The 20,258-nt window shown below is 43.9% G+C and overlaps 1 protein-coding gene across 2 annotated transcripts in view; it reads right to left on the reverse strand.

Annotated features, from left to right (window-relative positions):
- Itpr2 (inositol 1,4,5-trisphosphate receptor type 2) overlaps nucleotides 1–20,258 on the reverse strand; it is a 397,058-nt gene that overhangs the window by 114,910 nt on the left and 261,890 nt on the right. For both annotated transcript variants that reach the window (XM_021191683.2, XM_029533962.1), the window contains 8 exons: nucleotides 20,081–20,189; nucleotides 19,222–19,409; nucleotides 12,490–12,673; nucleotides 10,913–11,169; nucleotides 8,328–8,528; nucleotides 6,064–6,174; nucleotides 3,330–3,425; nucleotides 2,609–2,731 (listed from right to left, as the gene is read on the reverse strand). In XM_021191683.2, the coding sequence (XP_021047342.1) occupies nucleotides 2,609–2,731; nucleotides 3,330–3,425; nucleotides 6,064–6,174; nucleotides 8,328–8,528; nucleotides 10,913–11,169; nucleotides 12,490–12,673; nucleotides 19,222–19,409; nucleotides 20,081–20,189 (1,269 nt within the window). The remainder of the gene's footprint in view (nucleotides 1–2,608; nucleotides 2,732–3,329; nucleotides 3,426–6,063; nucleotides 6,175–8,327; nucleotides 8,529–10,912; nucleotides 11,170–12,489; nucleotides 12,674–19,221; nucleotides 19,410–20,080; nucleotides 20,190–20,258) is intronic.

Here is a 20,258-nt window from a genome sequence, read left to right on the forward strand (position 1 = left end):
CAGGGGGATGTCTAAGTGGAGAAGCAGAACCGAGTCCCTGCCATGAAAAGCATTAGCAACAAAACCCGAAAGTCTGAGAGCACCAAAATAAACTGTCTGTGCGAAAGGTGATTATGGTAAACGAGGAGGGAGCTGCGGTTCAGTTCTCCAATGACTGGGCTGTGCAGAGGCAGCCACAGATCTGCAAGGTCATCAGCTGCCTTCCTGTCACGCTCCCACCTTCCGAGGAGAGCAGCATAGACAGGATCCACATCCCCCTTTCTGAGGAACAGCTGCCCGCCTTGCACTCACTGCATGCACGCGCGGGAGACATTCCGCGGGAGACATTTACGTAGCAGGTTCACAAGGAACACGCTGACCAGAAAACCAAATACAACATCCCAGCCTAAAGCAAGCAACAGGACCCACAGTGAAAGTTGCGAATCTCTTCAAGGAAAACCAGTGGTGGAATTAACTCCATAAGGAAAGTGGCACATGCCAAAGAGGGAATGATTTCTTATTTCTCTAAATGAAAGAAGCAGCCATCGGTTACACACAACAGAATGAAGCGCGCACGCTGTCCATGTCGGGAGCTCACCCCGACGATGACGACTTTCTAAAAGGACCTCTGTGGACTCAGATAAAGCACAGGGATGACGACTTTCTAAAAGGACCTCTGTGGACTCAGATAAAGCACAGGGCTGATGCGTTCAGCAGCTCACAACCCACTTCCTCCCTTCCTCAGCCTGGTCCTCTCTGTCCGGAAGCCTGGCTTCCTTCATGGAGCTGTGTGGCATGACATACCCTCATTGCCCTGTGAACTACTGCTTTGCCAAAGTTTTGCTTGGGGGAAGATTTTACAAAGCCCTCTGCAGGAACCCCGGCTGTTTCCGCATCTGCCGCCTTCCTCTCTGACCACTCCGACTGCCCCGATTCATCAGAATCAGTGAACTTCACGCTGTCCTTGCTTCTTTGTTGAGCATTCTCTTCAAGCTAAGACCTGCTCTTGAGCTGCATTTTCTGCTCTTCCCTACTAAGATGGAACTGACCTAACACGATCTTTTCTCAGGTTTGACATCCACTGCTCTGCTGCTGTCCTCAGACTTCGAGTTTGCCTGATGCATGGTGCTGCTCACACATGCCAAGAGAGAGCCACCACAGACTGGGCAGGACCAGCTGCCCAGGATGAATATGCAGGGGTTCCAGTCCCTGCTCTGCCCTAATCTGTCTCCTCCCCTGACTGGCCTCAGCCTCTAAGGCAACTCTCTCCGTCCTGTGGCCCTGTGTTTCAGCATTACTTCTGGCATGCTATGTGATGCTAATTCTCATCTGGGGATTTATTTCTGTTCACGTTCAAGGTTATTCTCTCTTGTTCTTTTTTTCCTCCCCTAGTTTGACTCAACCTCCATCACCTGACTTATCTTTCTCTCTGAAACGGGGCTTTCCCACATCCTGAATCTCTGTCTTTCTACTTCCTTCAACTTGTCTGTCAGCTTCTATTTTGGTTCCTCGATACCTAACATGCCTTTCCATGTCTGCAGCTGTAACTTAGCGCCCTCGCCCCGTGGGCCTGTGCTGTGTCCTGGCAGACTGTGAGAACCCCGTGTGTCTCACTGCGTCGACTGCTTCACCAAAGTGCAGTAACCCGAGTTGGTAGCTTTTAGAATCTGATTTCTTCCCTGAAGACTTTTTAAAAACATTATTCAAATTTATATCCATTAGACAGTCACACAAAGGTAGAAGGGCAAAGGAAATGTCCAAAGAGCAACCTTTAAAACTAAATCTGTTCAGAATCTGACCTTCCATCCATCGTTGTTTACTTAATCAACAGAAGAGATCGATGGGGAAGCAGGCAGGGGAGGCAGCTGGTGGAAGAAAGCGGCTGGGATGTTTGAGACGTTTACAAAACCTGAACTTTATTCTCTAGAACAGATAGGGCCTCTTGGAGGCAAAATAAAGTCATTATGTATATGCTTAAAGTTTTAAATTTTAAACCTGAGTTAGAGGATATAAGCTTAAATTTGAATGTGTTTGTGGAATTGATCTTATCAAGTAACTCTTCACAAATGTTGATACTTACAAACAACAGAACAGAAACAGTTACTCTGAAGAAATTTAAGTCTTAGTTTCATTCATAGTCAAGTGAAATGCACTTAGATGTGCAAACTTAATGACTTCTACTAAAGGCTTGCCAAGCTGTGATTTAGGACAGAGCTCCCTGCTGGGCTAGCCCTGGCTAAGGTGTGGGGCACCTATGCCCAATTCTTTCACATTCTGTGTCCACAGAAGTCTCTCCTCCCTTTCCTATGGCTCTGGCTTGAGACTGCTTACTCCCTGCAGACCCGGAAGTCGTCCGTCCCAAGCCTCCTTTCCTCTTCAACCCCTCTTTAGCCAGAAGTCCTAGTCAGAAGTCATCTGCCCAAACCTCCTTCTCCTGTCAATGGCTCCCTAGTGTACCCTGAATTGCATAACTAGGCCTGCTGAGGACTTAGCATTTTCTCTAACTGAAACCTAGGAGGGCAGGCACTGAATAAATCAGAACATCAGAATGTAAACATAAAGCAGTAAGTCATGGGCATAAGACACAATAGCCAGATAAGCAAGACAGATGCGGATAAAAATGTGGCACCTGATGGGCCAGAATGTAGATGTTGTGTCCAACGTCTTTTGGAGAAACACCATCATCTCCTCCCTCCTCGTCCCCATGGTCACATTCCAGGCCTTGGTTATAGGCATTCTTCATGACATCCACCTAGAGACAAATAAATAAATAAATAAATAAATAAATAAATAAATAAATAAATAAATAAAGTCTGAAAGGTAGAGGCAATGCTTCAGACTGATCATGAAAACTATGCACCTATGCATGAAACTAATTGAGCCCACCAAGCTAACAGCCAACTATACCCATAAATCATTAAACTAAGACCAAGAAATATGTCTACAAATAAATTTATAAATATATATATATATATATATATATATATCAACATCAATAAACATATATATCAAAAGGCATCTGTATATAGCTAAGTAGAGCAAGTTAGTTAGTTAAGAGAAGTGCTTAAAATATATCAGGCTGGAGTGATAGCTCAGGATTAAGTGTGCTTCCTGCTCTTGCAGAAGACCCCAGGTCCGTTCCCAGAGCCCACATCCAGGTTCTCTAACTCTGGCTCCAGGGCACCCAACACTCCAAGCCCCTAGCGCATCCACCATCCTGAGTCACAGGGCCTTCACTACCTGTTTTCTGCTCCCCAGTGCCAGTCATCCTGCTCCTACCAACCCAGCCAGAGCGGGGGGGGGGGGGGGGGATGTCACCCAACTGCCACAGCCTAGAGCAGTGTTCTCACCAGTTCCCTGGGTCTCATGTTGAAAAGAATTCTCTCTGCATTCTCACTGTCATGTCTGCTTTCCATAATTGCCAGCAGAAGCTTGGAGGCGTTGTTCTGAGGACAAAGATAGGGTCAGTGCACATACAAAGTCCATAGCACAGGTCAAAAATCCCCTGCATTGGTGGAAACTCAGATCACCCAGCCCTTTTTGTTTTCTCAATCAGATGAAAGCTGAAACTTTTTATTTATTTATTTAGTCATAGTAACGTTTGAAAATGGGTTTTAATTTATTTCATTGTTAATACAAAATAAAAGTCACGAAAGATGGGAGGATATTTTAAATCACAGATGTTTTCAACGGGAAAGTGGCTACACACCACACTGATTAGAACTATAGCTTCTTTTAGTGCTTCCTCCATTAGATTTCTATGATGATACTTTAATAAGACAATCAGATGAACAGGCATCAACGACATTTTATAGACATGGCTAGAACTTAGAGAATTTAGAACGACCATTTAAAAAATGAAGTAGTAATATTAGTAGCATACTGAAATTGCACATAAATGTGTGAATCACTGTTGGGAATAGATATATAAAATTAAATTCATGAGTTAGAGATATAATGATTTGCTGATAGCTTGCTTATTTCATGGCATTTATTATTCTCTGTGTCAGAGAATAACATTTTGTTCTATTCTCTTAATAAAGAATAGAAGCGGTTTATACTGCCAATGTATTGCAATGTATTAATTATAAACATTATCTCAAGTATTGTTACTTAAGGTGTGAAGCAATCTTCAACCCTGAATGGGCACCAGAGAGTTGTACCGGAAGCTTTCTGTCCTCTGTCAGGTAAAACCTTCCTCTCTACAGATTCCTGATAAGACTAAGGAATGGAAAGAGGGAGAAACCGTTTAGAGATGCTTCTAAGAGATTCAGAGGCCACATGTTTTTAGAATAACATAAGTTAAGCTGAGTCACTGTTTGGTGGAGGTGGACAAAGCACTAAATGGATAAGGTTGTATAAATTCTCTGGTTACATTTGGTTCCACATTCTGTCCAAGGCTCTCGGGACTGCCTGATACCGTCTTTCAGAGGATGTCTAATGATGCTGAAGGTAATGAAGGTGACAGGCCACACCAGTGCCACAGCTACCATGGAGGATTTCAGAGAAGGAAGTCATATTCCTTTCTATTTTTCTGTACTACTCTCATATTTTTCAGATATTTCAAATTCTACAGTCTACTTTCATAATCTAGGGTCAGAACACTATGCCTTAAAACCTAAAGCATAGGGATTAGAGGAAATGGTAAATCCTAAGAGCTGTGTGAGGAGACCCCCACAGAATTCAGAGGTAACCTTGGCCACACAGGCTATGTCCTCTAATGAGCCACAGCCTGCAGAGCCAATGGGAAAGGGCTTTAAAACGCATCTGGTCTCTGAATGCCATTGGCAGTGTGTTGCTTTTAACCAATTTTCTTTCTCATATTTTCTGAGAATAGAAAGAAATCTTGCAAATGACCCCCTGAAATCTGAACCAATATGAAAGTACATGAGCCTGGCTAAACTGAAAAACCCCGCACAGTGCTCCTGTTAGCAGGGGATTTTCCATCTGTGGAAGCAGATTCTACTTAAACAAAACACATCCCACCTCTTAACAAACCTGGCACTTTGTACTCACAGACCAGCTACAAAAATGAAGGCAACAAACTGAGGACAAGACAGACATCTTAGAAACTTGTTCAAGTGTATTTAAAACTGTAGCTTGTATAATATTACATTTAAACTATATTATGTCACATAGTGTTATATTTATAGTGCTATATTATGTTGAAGGTATATTTCCAAAATTGTGGATAGTTAAGTCATCCAATCCAGGAATCAATGTTACAAATAATTTATTTAAAGTGTGCTATCTCATGAATGTTTCCAAACTTTCCAGCAGATATAGTTCTGCCTCACAGATGCTCTCTTTTCAGGCAATAATATATACAAAAGCTTTAGATTTATACGATATACTCATTTTAGTCATTAAGTGTAAGACTATATTTAAAGTATTTCAAGAGAAGCAAGACACATTTGTTGCTTTAGATGCAGCCTGATGTATCTGATTGCCATATGTTTGAATACATTGTGTTACTGAAATAAATAAAAATTGAACGATCTTTCTTGAGTTTGTTTTGTATCCAGCCACTCTGCTGAAGTTATCAGCAGTTTCTGAAAACTATTGCATCATCTGCGAATAGCGATACTTTGAATTCCTCCTTTCCAGTTTGTATCCCTTTGACCTCCTTTAGTTGTCTTATTGCTAAAACTGCAAGTACTATATTGGATAGATATGGAGAGAGTGGACAGCCTTCTTTGTCCCTGAATAATGGAGTTGCTTTAAGTTTCTCTCCATTTAATTTGATGTTGGCTATTGGCTGGCCTATATATATTGTACTTATTGTGTTTAGGTATGTGCCTTGTTTCCCTGATCTCACCAAGACTCTTACCATAAAGTATATTCAGACCCTTTCATCTCTGCCTGTAATGAAACAATAGGAAATCAAAACAGTTGACCAGGTTAGGGGCTGCTTCAACATCTCTAGCATAGAACCTCATACCATATGACTGCGGCCTTGTGAGTTCACTCCCCTTTCCTGTCTGCCACCTGAGACAATGGTAGCATCTTGTTTTGTGTAATCACTTGACAACTTAGAATTCACTGTGACCAGAAGGTGTACATGGCAAGTGCTGGTCACACTACCTTCAGCTGCAGCACCAAGTCCATTCTGTACTTGCCCAGAGGGTTGATGTCATTCAGAATCAAGGCGATGATGATATCAATCCCATTCGATTCATGAGTGGCGATACAGGTCTAGAAAAGGAGACACATGTAAAATAACATGCTATTTTTGACACAACACTGGAAGTAGTAATAAGACTTGAAACTTTAATACTGTGTACAGACAATGTTGGAGATTTGAATTAGTTTTCTTTTGGCTAGGGTCTGTTAATTGACTGGTATTGGTAAATGTCTCCCAGTGCAGAATACTAATACACCATAAAAAGCACCTGTCTTTGACGTGAAGAACTGCAGAATTTCAAGGATGAGTGGGTAAATTAGAACTCTTCTAGGCATTAAATCTCAGCAGACCCACCATTACAAAAGGATATCTTTAATCTGAGTTTTAAGGTATGATCAACCTAGGAACACAAGGAGAGGGGAGATTTGTATATGGATTTCACAAAACACAGAGCATTGGCTTCTGTGTATGCTAGGTGGTGGGAAACCTCATAGGATTTGTGGAGGGATGCGACTGAGCAAAATACAAACGCGCCTGGCGAGAGCGACATGCCTGCTCTGAGGGGGAAGGTCCAGTGTGCCAGGAGTCCGAGCTTTGTTGGTTGGAAGGAGCTTGAAGGCCACATTCATGGGACCAGGCTACCAAGCCACCGAAGCAGCTCGAGAATCTAAAACCCTGATGAGTCACACAAGAAACGGCAGCCCCAGCCGACAGAGCAGCTTGGCCTGGGCCTCCTATCTCTGCTTTACACAAGGACATCCGGGCAGAGGAAAGGTGTGCTCTTGTGCAGCACTGGCATTGCCCTGAGGCTTTTCTGCTCATGAAAACATCTGCAAAACCCAAAGGGAATCTGTTTCAAATCATTTCTAGAACCTTCTTAAAGACCTTCCGTGTATTTTCAGAGCATAGAGAGTTATCCAGGCAAGGCATGCTGTCTTATTACAAGTGTTTCCTTGGAGAATTTACTTGGATTCAGGACTTTTGAAACTCATTTCCACCACAAAGTAGGGGAGGTTCAGGCAGATTTTCACAAAATGGTAAATTATGAAAGAAATATGTACATGTATATTTTCTATTTTGGAGACAGAATTTTATCATCCAACCTGACCTCTGAATTTGTGCACTTTATCTTGGCTTTAAATCACCAGTCAGGGATACCTTTATCATTGTTGGAAACTAAAATACAATCTTGAAATTAAAGGGAAAACGTGTACAAACTCTTTCACTGTCATAAACACGGAGAAGAAAACAATACCATTATGATAACTGTCAATGTGGTTGCATCAAATGGACACACAGATGTATGTATATCATGTGTATATGTGTATGTGTGTACACAGACACTGTGTGTGTGTGTGTGTGTGTGTATGTGTGTAGACAGTTATATAATCTGCAATAGAAAAGCTGGCTTTTTCACATTTTCATTCTAGAACAACTATTGATGTTTGTTATCAATCACATCTTTAAATTTTATGTCCAGAAGTGTTTGACCTGGAACCTCCCAGCCCCTGAACCTTGCCTGATCCAGGGTGTCTTGTGAATACTAAACACTGGTAAGAAACATTACAAGATGCCAGATGACATTGCTCCCTTTTCTTCCCTACATCTTCTGTCCTGTCGTCTCCCACAGTGTGTCCTTAGAGCAAAGCAAAACATTCTGAGAACCAGGATGAATGCTGGGTCTCTCACATGTGCATGTGCACCAAAATCAAAATGGCACATGGCTTGGGCTCAGAAAGTCTGTAGCTTTTCTCTGTCTTTGCAGTGTCTCAGAGTGCTGCCATCTCTGAGCTGATCTCTGAGTCTCAAGTCATTTATCAGCAAGATGACAGCCATGAGACCCACTTCATAAGCTAGCCAAGCATATGTGTAACGCGGATATTATACCCCACAACATGCATTGGAGCCAAAGCCACAGCAAGTTAACTCCACACATCTGGAGATACAGAGAAAAACTCAACATTGGGAAGAAATACAATCTTACCCTTCTTTCAGTAACTTTTTTATCTTAAATTTTTTCACAGGAATTTGCTCTTATAATGCAATTTAAAATGTAGCCAACTATGTGCTAGTCTACACCTCAGCCTTTGTATGTTCTGTGAGAAAAGCTGCTATACCAAGCAGAGCAAGCAATGAGGCTTCACCAGCATGTGAGGTGGGCTCCGTGCCTCGCCTGGGACGCTGCTCCTGAGTCACATTTCAGGAAACGCTACTCTCTGGTTACCTGATTCTCGTGGCATGGGCCTTGGCAGTACTCGGTCAAGCTCTCCAGAGTCTGGTTGACCAGAGCTACGTTCTTCTCGTTGATGTAGAGCCCCAGCAGGCCTAGGCCCCCTGTGGTACTTCCACAGATGCAGTCCAGGAACTGAAGCGTTTCACAGACAAGGTTGTAGTTTGTTTTGTTGTTCTGGTTCCTCAAGAAGTTCTGCAAGGTGAAATAAAATACAGCTGAAGGACTGAAAGCAATACACAGGGAAAAGGGGGGAACTGGTCATGTTCATCTTCTTTGTGTGTGTGTGTGTTTGTGTATGTGTGCACAAGACTGTCTCTCTCTGTGTGTCTGTCTGTCTCCCTGTCTGTCTGTGTGTCTATCTCTGTGTGTGTGTCTGTGTGTGTCCTTGTGTATGAGAGAGAGAGAGAGAGAGAGAGAGAGAGAGAGAGAGAGAGAGAGAGATTCCTTGCCAGTATAGAATTCAATTGGTCTTTATAAGACAGTGGGACAACTTGGGGGCAGGAAGGTGACCAGCAGAAGAGAGAAGTAATGAGGGGCATAATAGGTGTGACTATGACTAAGCATAATGATGTGCATGAAAATGTCATAATGAGACTCATTATTTTTCAAGATAACTTTAAAATAATTTAAAATTAAATGTTTAAGTGTTGATGGATTAAGGTCCTCTTAAAGTAGAGAAGCCCCTCCCCTCGGGACCTAGCAAAAGTATTCAGCCAAACAAGTCACACTAAACACCACCCCACTGTCCTTGTTGGAAATCTACAGAGGGCAGAAACAAGTGTGAGAAGAAGAAAGGAAAAGGGAAACAGAATGTTCATGGAGGCGGAGTCCTACTTCCATGTGAAACATCCGTGACAAGCCTGCCTGACCCGGTGCAGTCGGGGTAGGATTGTGGGAGGAGCAACAGGAAAGCCCTCTCAAGCATGTCTGCAAACAGTCCTCAATCTCTGCACCTGCACACTAAAGAGATTCACTGCTCACTGCACAGAGAGTGGCTCGCAAAAGCTGGAGCCTTACCCCTGCTGGCAGTGTGATGGGTATGGCTCTTAGGAAATGCTTCCATGTGTGTGGTAAACATTGCCGAGCAATGAGTACTATAGTGATGTTAAAAAGCGACTAAACGAAAAAGCGGACACTATAGAATGTATATTCTCCTGAACAGAAATAATGCTAACATGCACAAATTAATGTTTATGTGTGCACAGAATTTTCTAGAAAAAAAAAATCAACCTGTTATTGGTCCACTTCCTTTGGGGACTAAGGCTAGGGAAAGAACTCAAAAAGAAATAGAGGGAGAGAGAGTTCTTGTTTTAATGTATTTGCAGGTATCTATTTATTTATTTTGATTTTTTGCTATTTGTTCTTCTTATCGATACTGTGAAAGAAAAGGTTCTGTAAGGAAATGCTTGAGCCATACTTTCATGGTTAACATAAAGTCAGATATTACTCCATCTATTTTGCTCATCTATGCCCCACACTGTCAGGATGCATCAATGAGAACTAGCCAGCAGGCACACCCTACAGAAGCTAGATCTAAGCTGCAGCTGGCTTGTCCATACAAGCCACATCTCATCGACATGGACAGTATTGTGATTCCCAGGCAGGATCCACTGTGGAAACCTCCACCGGTCACTGTAATTCATTAATAAAACTGTTTGCCTGCTATGCTAGCTACAGTAGCACGGCAAAGCTGGCTGGCAAGGGTGAGTGTCTGTCTTGGAGGCAAGCTCTTCAGGTGAGCACTCTATGCTCCCTCAGCCAGGCCAATCACAATTGCTCTCTCCATGTGCCTTTGCTATGGTATCTGCCATAGGCAGGGCATAGAAAAATGCCAGAGAAGTAGTCAAACTTTGAAGGCAGCCCTAGTCCATCCATGCGAGAGGAAATGTAATGGTGGAGATATCATGATGTGGAGTACGTTAATTTGCTAAGTAGCTTTCACTATCATAAAAAAATTCCTTGAGAAGAGGTACTTAGCCCCACAGGGACTTGAGGTGCCAGGGTGAGGGGATACCTGAGGGTTCCCACTGACCCAGAGGAGAAGGGTAGGGGTGATGGGAAAAGGATTGTGGGAAGGGTTATTGGGAGGGGGCAGTGGACAGGATGTAAAGTGAATAATTTCAAAATATATAACATTTATTTTTAAAACTTTCTCATATTACTTTGTTCCTAATGAAATGTCAAATATACTTAGTATTGTACTCAACAACTATGGATTGGGAAAGACATAAATACCCGAGTCTAAAGCTGTGAAAGGCAGAGGAGACAAAGATGATCTCTCTGAACAAACACCATGGAGGAGAAGTAGATGGTGCTCACTGGGCTGGGAAGACGTGAGATCTGGACCACAGAAAGACAGTGTAGATCTGGGTGTTTGGGATTTAATGTATACGTGCTTTTCTCTTGTGTTTATTCCTTCAGTCTCAACTGGGCTTTGGTGCCTTTGTGGATTCCTGTAGATTTCCCTTCAAAATTACATATTTTCTTCCCTTGAATTGGGCTACTCAGAGACTAAGGCCTCAGCATGTGCACACACACACACACACACACACACACACACACACCAGAAAAAATACCTGAAGCTCTCGGTTGTGATTCTCACACAATAACTGCAGGAACCTGAGGATGGGCCGCATGATGGTGATGGCCGGGCTCATGGTAACTTCCTCCGCAGACTTTTCCTCCGCACTTCCTGCTTCCTGTCCCGGGCACATCGTGTCTATTTCCGGGTCCATCTCTCTTCTGTACACGCAGTATGCTTTGGATGTGGCTGAAGACGCTTCTGTTAACTGCCCTTTCATTCCCTCTCTCAAATGTAGCGATGAGTCTCTCACTGAAAGGCAAACAGTGGTTCTATTTCTGAACTAATTTTCTTTTCTTTTCTTTCATTCTTTTTCCTTTTATGACTAAAGGAAAATAAAAACCCAACAACCATAAGGATTCAAATTTTCCACAACAGAATTTTAAAATTACCTAACAAGAGGCTCAACAGTTTCCTGAAAGGAAGGTTAATAACAACTGAGAAGATAACACAGTGACCAGAAGGAAAGATCTCAGTACTTAGCAATTTCAGGATTTTCTGATGTATAAAAGTATATCACAAAGACACATCAGCACATGTACAAACAAGTACAAGTGATGTACCAAAGGGCTGGAGAGGTGATGTGTTAGTTGCTTTTCTGTTGCTTCGATAAAACACTGTGAGCAAAAGGAAGTTGGGAAGACAAGGGTTTATGTTATCTTACAACTCTTGGATCTATCCGTAAGGGGAGTCAGGGCAGGAACTCAAGGCAGGAACCTGGAGGCAGGAACTGAAGCAGAGGTTGTGTAGGAGCATTGCTTATCAGCTTGCTCAGCCCACTTTCTTACGTAACCCATAACCCGGCAGAGGCACCATCCACAGTAGGCTTGGCCGTCCCTCATCGGTCACTGATGAGGACAATGGCACCACAGACTTCTCTGCAGGCCAATCTTATGGGGACATCTTCCCAATTATATCTAGCAATATATTAACAAAAACCAACAAGTACAGAGAGCTTAGTGGCTAAGAGCCCTTGCTGCTCTTCCAGAGGACTAAGTGCAGTTCCCTGCAACCACGCGAGGCTGCTTATAACTTCCTATAACTCCAGCTGCAGGGGATTAGACACCATCTTCTAGCCTCTACAGAACTCACACACATGTGTCACACACAGAGAGAACAGAACGTATCAAGAAACGTGCATACACACTCAAGAATTCCTACAGATCTCATGGGAAAATGATAAACTATAAAGTGATAACATCTCTACAGTATTTAACTGACAATAATTTGGTTATTTCAAATATAAACACTATAAATTCCATCCTCAGAGTATAATTTCTGTGCTTATAATGTTTTAGACCATTTTCTTTACTGCACATAAGAATGAACTCAAAGGTTTTTCACATTGCCAGTTGCTGCCACACCAGTTAAACTCCAACTTAGTTTGGTCCTGCAGGGCCATTTTAGGGTCAGCCCCATGACCAAAATCCTCTATAGATTGAAGTCCACACTGGAAACCCAAGGGGTAATTAAACCCCGAGAATCGAGACGATGGCAAAGCTACATGACGCTCTTTACTTCATTTCTTCCTTCTCTCATGGCATTCCCTCGGGTACCCAGGAAGGTCCTCACCTCTCATGCGAGGGCCCAGGGCCACGACGTCACTGTCCTCCTCTCTCTTCTTGCTCCCTAAGTCTATGGTGTTGACGGTCACCGTGGATCTGATCTCTTTCTGAGCAGCCTTCATCCGGTCATAAAGGACTTTGAAAAATCTCTCTGACTTTTTTTGCTCGTGCAACTGCTTGTAGAAAGAATTCTGCAGAGAAAGCAGAGACTCAAGTCTCAGTCCCTGGGGCGAGAAAATGGTGCTTTATTCTGAAGTCAACAGAGGCCTTACAGATAAAGCACACAGTGTGATGCGCTTTCCCCCCCAAATATACAGGCTTTCCGCCTCTCGTTCCATTTAATGTGCAGCAATAATACTTTCCACTATATTAATAACAACGGCTAGAGTTTACTCAGTACCCTTCCACTTAAATGCAGCATATTTTATACTCTATTTGATACATCCTTCCTACATGTATTTTTTAAATTGTAATAGTATAGCAAGTTGTCATATTAAGTAATTTTTTTGGTCTGATAGTACAATAAAGCCATGCATTGGTCCGAAACACATTTATTAAAAGCCTATTATGCGTTGGGTACTATATTGTTGCTAGAGACAAAACAAAAAGAAAGTGGACAGATTCCTACCCACATGAGTTTGTAACTCAGCGTGAGACATGCCACTCACTTATGAGTGTTCTGTATAAGTAATGGCTCCCTATTAGGTGAGAAAGATATTTTCTCTTGTGTCTAACTGATAGTAAATTTAATTTAGGTTGTGTTACCATGACAACCTCACTCATGGGAACCCACTGGTAAATGGGTATTAAGTTGTTTTGCTACTTCATTATTATGATCCTTTTCATGCAGTTTATGGGGAAACCAGCTGCAAATAAACTCTAGTTTATCATCAATAATGATGCAGAAAGCATTTAAGATCAAATGTGTGTTAATATGTGCCTTGGTATGATGGGGAAATAGTGAGCTGTGGTTACTAGTCACTGTCTATTTAATAATATAATGGAAGAATCCAGAAGGGCTGATAGGAGATAGCAGAGGAATATACTCCAGAAGAGATATAATTTAAGTGGGTGGAGAAATTTTAAGGTATCAACACCAAGATATTGATATAAAAATGATACCTATAAGAGAAAGACAATAAAGATCAAGAAAGATGACAGCCCTCTGGTAAAGGAGAGGGGGTGGTTTCTGTAAGCATACTGGGAGTCAGTAAGACGCATTCCAAGGCCCACATGATTTCCTACTTAAGTGGAACCAGCCACACACAGGCAGGTTGGGAAATTTGACAGTTGCTGACATGTTTTCCTTCAGGAACCACTGGAGCCAAGCCCACTAACTCAGGCGAGGCTCTGCCCAGCTCACCATGTTTACATATGCAGCATACACACACAGTGAGTTTTACACAGCCTTCCGTGTCAGCATCATGTCTGTTAGCGGATACTCCTAAGCAAAGGGCTAGTATAGGAGCAGGATGAAAAAAAAAAAAAAAAGCCCTCAGTAACCATGGCAACTGTACTGGAATAGTCAAGCTGGTGCCTAAGGCTTGTGAGATACAGGCAGCATCCACAGACCTCTGTAGTCCCACAAATTAACCTCTAATCTTGTTAATATAGAGTGGCTGGGAGGTGAAGCGAGGCGGTGACATGTTCGTTAGTGAGGAAGTCTGGGGAGTGTTGCAGCTCTATTAAGACAAAGTTTGTAGTCAGGGGGTCCATTCACACCTACCCTTTCGTGGATACTTTCAGCCCAACAGTGTGATGGGTGAAGTGTTCTCACACCATGCACACTGTATTGATAAGAAGAAATGAGATTCTGTGAGGCAGAGGGATTTGTCACATATTACATAATCCAGGTGCTTCAGCACTGGCTGTGAACTATTTATATAAATGATACTTCCTACAAACCAAGCTCTACAGTGCAGAACAGTGCTGGGGAGGGGATGAAAATGTGTGTTTCACGGGCTAATCAGATGTCACAGCACTATGGATAACAAGGAGTGTCAGGGGACAATGAGGCTTTCTGGAGGAGCCAAAAGCAAAGGATATAGAGTAAGTATGTTTTAGAGGAAGAATCTGCCCGTCGGGGAGGAGAAAATGGGAGTAATAGAGGACAGAGGTAAAGTTATGAAATAAAGACTGGTATGTTAGCTTCCTTTCCAGTGGCTGTGATAAATCACCCTGCCAAGAGAAGCTTGAGAGAGATGGGGCTCATTTGTTCACCGTTCTAGGTTAGAGTTAACCATAGCAAGAAAGTCGCAGAAGCGGGAGTTTGAGGGACTTGGGCATAGAATATCCATAATCAGTAATGAATCCAATAAAATAGGCTTGTTCTCAGCTTGCGTTCTCCACTCTTGTATGCTTCAGATCCCCTGCCTAGGGAATGGTGCCACTCACAGTGGGCAGATCCTCCCACCTCAATCAGCACAATCAAGACAATCTCCCACAGCCATATCCACAGGCTAATTTTATCCAGACCAATCCTCGCTGAGACTTTTTCCAGGTGGTTCTAGATTATGTTGAATTAGTAACTGTCCCACTGAGAAAGACAAAGGCTCACACACATAGGATGGACAGCCACTGTCCCTCCTAGGGCTACACAGATTCATTGTGGCTAGGGATGCAGAATCTGGAGCCAGGCAGCAGAGGATAAATCCCAGCTCTGTCTCTTAAGTAGCCATGGGAGATTAGATCTGCCCATTTCTCCTTTGATAATCTAGGCATAAGACACCTTATATCATAGGTTGTTTGAGGAGTATGTAAGAATAGTTTCCAGTACTCAAAAGCCTTTAAGTATTATTTTATTTCTTTTTCTTTTTGAGAGAGTGTCTCACTCTATGGCCCAGGTTGGCCTCAAAGTGATTGTCCTGGCTCAGCTTCCAGAGTCCTGGGATTACAAATGCGAACCACAATGTCTAGCTTTCATTTTTCTCATTATTAGTGTTTGAAGTTATGACTTCTTCTACCCACCTCCACCAGCCCTCATCTAATCAGGTACATTGGGCATAAGAAGTAACTCATATAGTAAGAAAGGGATTCCCTCTGGTTCAGAATAACAGTGGCTAGGCAGCTCATCCACTGGGAAGTGAAACACTGCTCACCAAAGACCATGACGCTCAGGGCTGGGGAGAAGACCCACGTGTTGCTCTTACAGAGGATCTGAGTTCAGGTTTTAGCACCCACATGGAGGCTCACAGTCCCCTATAAGTTCATGACTGAGAAATGTCCTCTGTAAATGCGTACATTTGAACACCCAGTCCCCAGCTCAGCACTGATGCCTGTAAGGTTATGGAACTTTAGAATTTGAAGCCTTACTGGAGAAAGGATGGCATGAGGTCGGGGACTCTGAGGGTCTATGGGCCCCCTCACCCCAACTCTAGTTTGCTCTGTCTTCCTGTCTGAAGATGGAGATGTGACCTCTCAGCTTCCTGTTCTAGCTGCTTGCTGTCATGCCTTCTTGCCCTGACTATTATGGACTCTCCCTCAGGAGTCATGAGCTCTTCCTTCTGCGAGTTGCTTTGGTCATGGCATCTATCACAGCAACAGAAAGTGACACAGGGAAGCGACACAGGGAGAGACACATCTGAGCCACTAAAGGGAGAGGCAGATTCAGCTGGTCTGATCTAGATTTCCTAAAGCCACAGCACACAGCTGTCATCTGGGGACAGCATCATGTACCTAAATCAGAAACCAAAACATCGGAAGCTAGGAAATGAAGTCTTGTTAATCCACGAGAAGATTGTGATGTGCAGATTTGTGCTGTCTCTTCAATGGGTATGTGTGAGTTGTGTTTTGTTTGTTTGTTTTTGTTTGTTCTGATGGTACATAAGAGATTGAACCCATGGTCTCAGAAATCCTACACACATTCTTATGACTGAGCTATGATAGAGGCCAGCTTTCATTAAGTTCATCAGACTGGCCTTGAGCTTGCTCTGTAGCTCAGGTTTGAATGTGTGGTCTTCTGTGTCAGCCTCCTGAGTAGTAGGGATTATAGGCTTGTTTAACCAGCCCAGAATGTGTGTGTGTGTGTGTGTCTGTGTGTGTGTATCTATGTGTGTGACTATTTGTGTGTGTGTTGTGTGTGTGTATGTTTATATGTGTGCGTGTCTGTCTATGTGTGTGTGTGTGTATGTTTATATATGTGTGTGTGTCTGTATGAGTATGCATGTGTCTCTGTGTGTATATGTGTGTGTGTGCACGCACATGTGTGTATGTATGTGTGTGTGTGTGTGTGTGTGTGTGTGTTGGATGACTATAAAGGACCACAAAAATAAAAAGTAGGGTATCACTCCACACATACAATTAAAAAACGTTGAAAATCAACTGGAGAGACACAGTATAAGGCAGACGGTAAAGCACGGGGACAGAGAGAAGATGCCAATCCAGAAAGCGTTGCTGTGAGGCTCACCAGGGAGCAGGAGCCACATGCTCAGCTAGAGGAGAAGGCTTCATCAGGACCAATCAATCAATCTCTCATAAACGTATCTGCCACTCAGCAGTTAGGGAGCAGGAGCCACATGCTCAGCTAGACGAGAAGGCTTCATCAGGACCAATCAATCAATCAATCTCTCATAAACATATCTGCCACTGAGCAGTTACTGTGTTCTAGAGACTTCCAAACACCAGCAGCACAGAGAAGATGTGCTCCAAGCCCTCAAGGATTTTTCATTGACTAGATGGAATCTGGGGCACACCTGGAGGGGCACTGTGACATGAGAGAGACACCCCAGAGGATCTGCAGGCCGCAGCAAGGTCGTGGAGCAGCTAGCAGTTAGTTCTGCCCAATGGGCAAGGGGCTGAAAACAGTTCTGAGAGGAGCCACTGAGAAGCAGGGGAACCAGCATGACACCCCGGGGAACTACAAAGAGAGAGAGAGAGCAAAGGTGGGGACAGACAGGATGAGAGCGATAGCTGAAGAACCTGCATTGAGAAGAAGTTCACAGCCTCCAGCAGGGGTCTGGCTCTCCTGGACGGAGAGATTCGAAACAGGTATATAACATAAATATTATTTAAAATGTCATGGGAGGCAACAGAGAGAATGTTAGAGAACAGACTCTGGGAAATGTGCTCACGCTCACGGGACAGTGAAAGGGATCTGTGAGGAAGGCTTGAGAAGCAGGGATTGAAGGGTTAGGGATGAGAGGTGTCAGAGGAGCAGAAACACCCAGGATTGACATCCAGGGATGGCCAGCAGGGAGTCAGGGTGATCAGTTACAGCCAAGAGTGGCTTTTAGGTTTTGGTCAGACAACCAGAAGGCAGAGTGCCAGTCTCCAGGAGAAGCAGTACATCAGGAGAGGAGCCCTGGTGAGGCAGGAAGCTGCAAGGGGAGCCAGAGAGAGGAGAGCTCCGGGATCCAGGTAATGGAGGTTCCAGAAGGACAAAAACTTTCCCAGCGATCAATGCCACAGGGCGAATAAGACTAAGGAATGGACCTTGGGAGTGTGGTGTGCAGGCATTCAAAACTGTGGCCTACGGATCCCCTGGCACTGGCTGGCTTCATCCAGACAAGTGAGGCTTGCCCAGCATCCATGAGTGGATGAATTGATGCCAGGGCTGACCCTCTGTGGTCCTGAGAAAAAGTGCAGTCATGTGACAACTGCTAGAGACACTAGTTCAAGGCCAGCGCATACTGGTGTCTTTTTGCTGCCCCTGAGGCCTTTGTTCCCAAAGCTCCTGTGGTCACACGGGTCTCTCCCACTTCAGAGCTCCTGCTATTGACTGTATGTGGTGACAAGCTAAAGCAAGATGCCCCAGTCCTGCATCTGACTGGGCTTCTGCCTGCCCTGAGTGGGGAGCCAAGGGGGTTGGGAATTTCCAGCCAGCTGCAGCTATGCATTGCCTCCACTGGCCTAGGAGAATGTAGGAAGCTTAGGTTACTGAGCAGTGAGCCAAAAAGCTCAGAAGTGCTCTCTGGGAACAATCTCCAGAGCTCACACTGTTGGGCATAGAGGGTCCAGGTCCCCCAGGAACAGTTGTGCTGGCAAGACAGGGTCAGACCCTTGGTGTGCATGTGAGGACAATGTCAACTGCCTGGCGGACTGGCTCTTGCTGCAGTGCATGGTGAGTTTTCAAGGATGCTCTGTCTGGAGGAAGTGGAGGAAGCTCTGTTATTTCAGGGGTGCATCAAATAAGTTCTCACAGAAATGTGACGGGGAGGTGGGGAGGGGGACTGTTTGTTGCTGGGGGAGGGGTAGACAACAAGGAGAAGCTAAAAGAACACTTTCCCTTGGTTTCTTCAACAAGCTAGTAAGAAACAGGAAAGACTGTGAGAATCAGAGGTCAGAGAAGGCCACCAAAAAAAACACATCTTCTGGACATAACAGGACCACAGCACTGGTGCTCACAGAAGTTGTGGCAGGCGATCAAGCCATCAAATGTCCCTGCATGGAGCGGGAAGGGGTCCCTGGCTGGGGCTCTACAGATGTGTTCTGGGGTCTGAGGCAAGGAGAATCAGTTTTCTTTAAGGGGGTTAACCTACTCCTGGTAGGATAACCGTGGTCCAGCAGATGGCTCTGCACCCAGGAGTATCTGGGTAGCATGAATTGGTGTCCAGAGTTTACTAGGATTGGGGGAAGGGGAGGCAGGAAGCTGAGGAAGAGTAGGGAGGTGGGGTAGAAGTGTGAAGAGTTAAGGAGGGGGGTAAATGTTAACAGAATACATTGTATGAAATTCTCAGAAAACAAAACTTATCTTCTGAAAAGTGTCAGTGACAACCGGAACACGGGGGTGACAGGAAAGTACCTGGTTTTGTGTGTTTCCTCCTTCCAACAATGCGATGCCAAGCAAAATACCTTCGGAAAAGATCCTGTCGTTTTTGGTGTTCACAATGACATCGATGACAAGTTCGGATGCTCCTTCTTTGTCCAGCAAACACTGGATATCGGACATTGAAATGCCCGTCTTATCTGAATCCTGTCCAGAGAAACCTCCTGTGGCCAGGGAAAAACAAACAAACAAACAAATCAACCTTTATCACAGACATTGTTTTTAATAGCAAACAGTGCTTTCAAGCTCTTAACGTATAACAGAAAAGTTCAGTTACAAACATTAAGTCTTTAAGAATGGAAATCTTAATGAGATGTCCAACAGGTAGATAACTGAACGTCGGTGAATATTTCTCTTCATGTAGCCCAGAAGGAGCTGCAGAGATGACTTGGCGGTTAAGAGCACTGGCTACTCCTGCAGAGGACCTGGGTTTGCTTCCCAGCTCCCACACAGTGGCCCACAACCCTTGTAACTGCAGTTCCCAAGGGTACAGTGCCCTCTTCTGACCTCCACAGAGACAAAACACACATGGCATACAGACATGCATGCAGGCACTAACACACATGCATAAAATAAAAATAAATAAATCTTCTTAGAATACCGAACTTTTGTCTGTAATGTTTGAACTGAGAAACTGCCACAAATTATCTGAAGTACAAGGCAAATCCACTATAATGCTCAGATTTGTGGATTTATGAACACAAAACCACACAAAGGTTTTCACTGGTGTTTTAAGTGAATATTTTCCAGGTGTCAATTAAGGAAGACAGACATGTAGCACTGCCCTGAAGACATGCCATAGAACCCTGAAACAGGATAAAACGATAGACCTCACCTCCCACTTGTGCTGTCTTGGCATAGGCTCCTGACAGAGGTCCGTTCACACTAACGCTGTGATCACCCTTGAAGTACCGATTCAGGAGGATTCTCCGTAACGTGCTACCCTAGAAGTAAAGACACGTCATCGTTTTTAAAAGTAAAAGCAGAGAGTGTCAGCATGCTAAATATATCTA

Source organism: Mus pahari, chromosome 2, assembly GCF_900095145.1.
Source record: "Mus pahari chromosome 2, PAHARI_EIJ_v1.1, whole genome shotgun sequence".
Taxonomy (NCBI): Eukaryota; Metazoa; Chordata; class Mammalia; order Rodentia; family Muridae; genus Mus; species Mus pahari.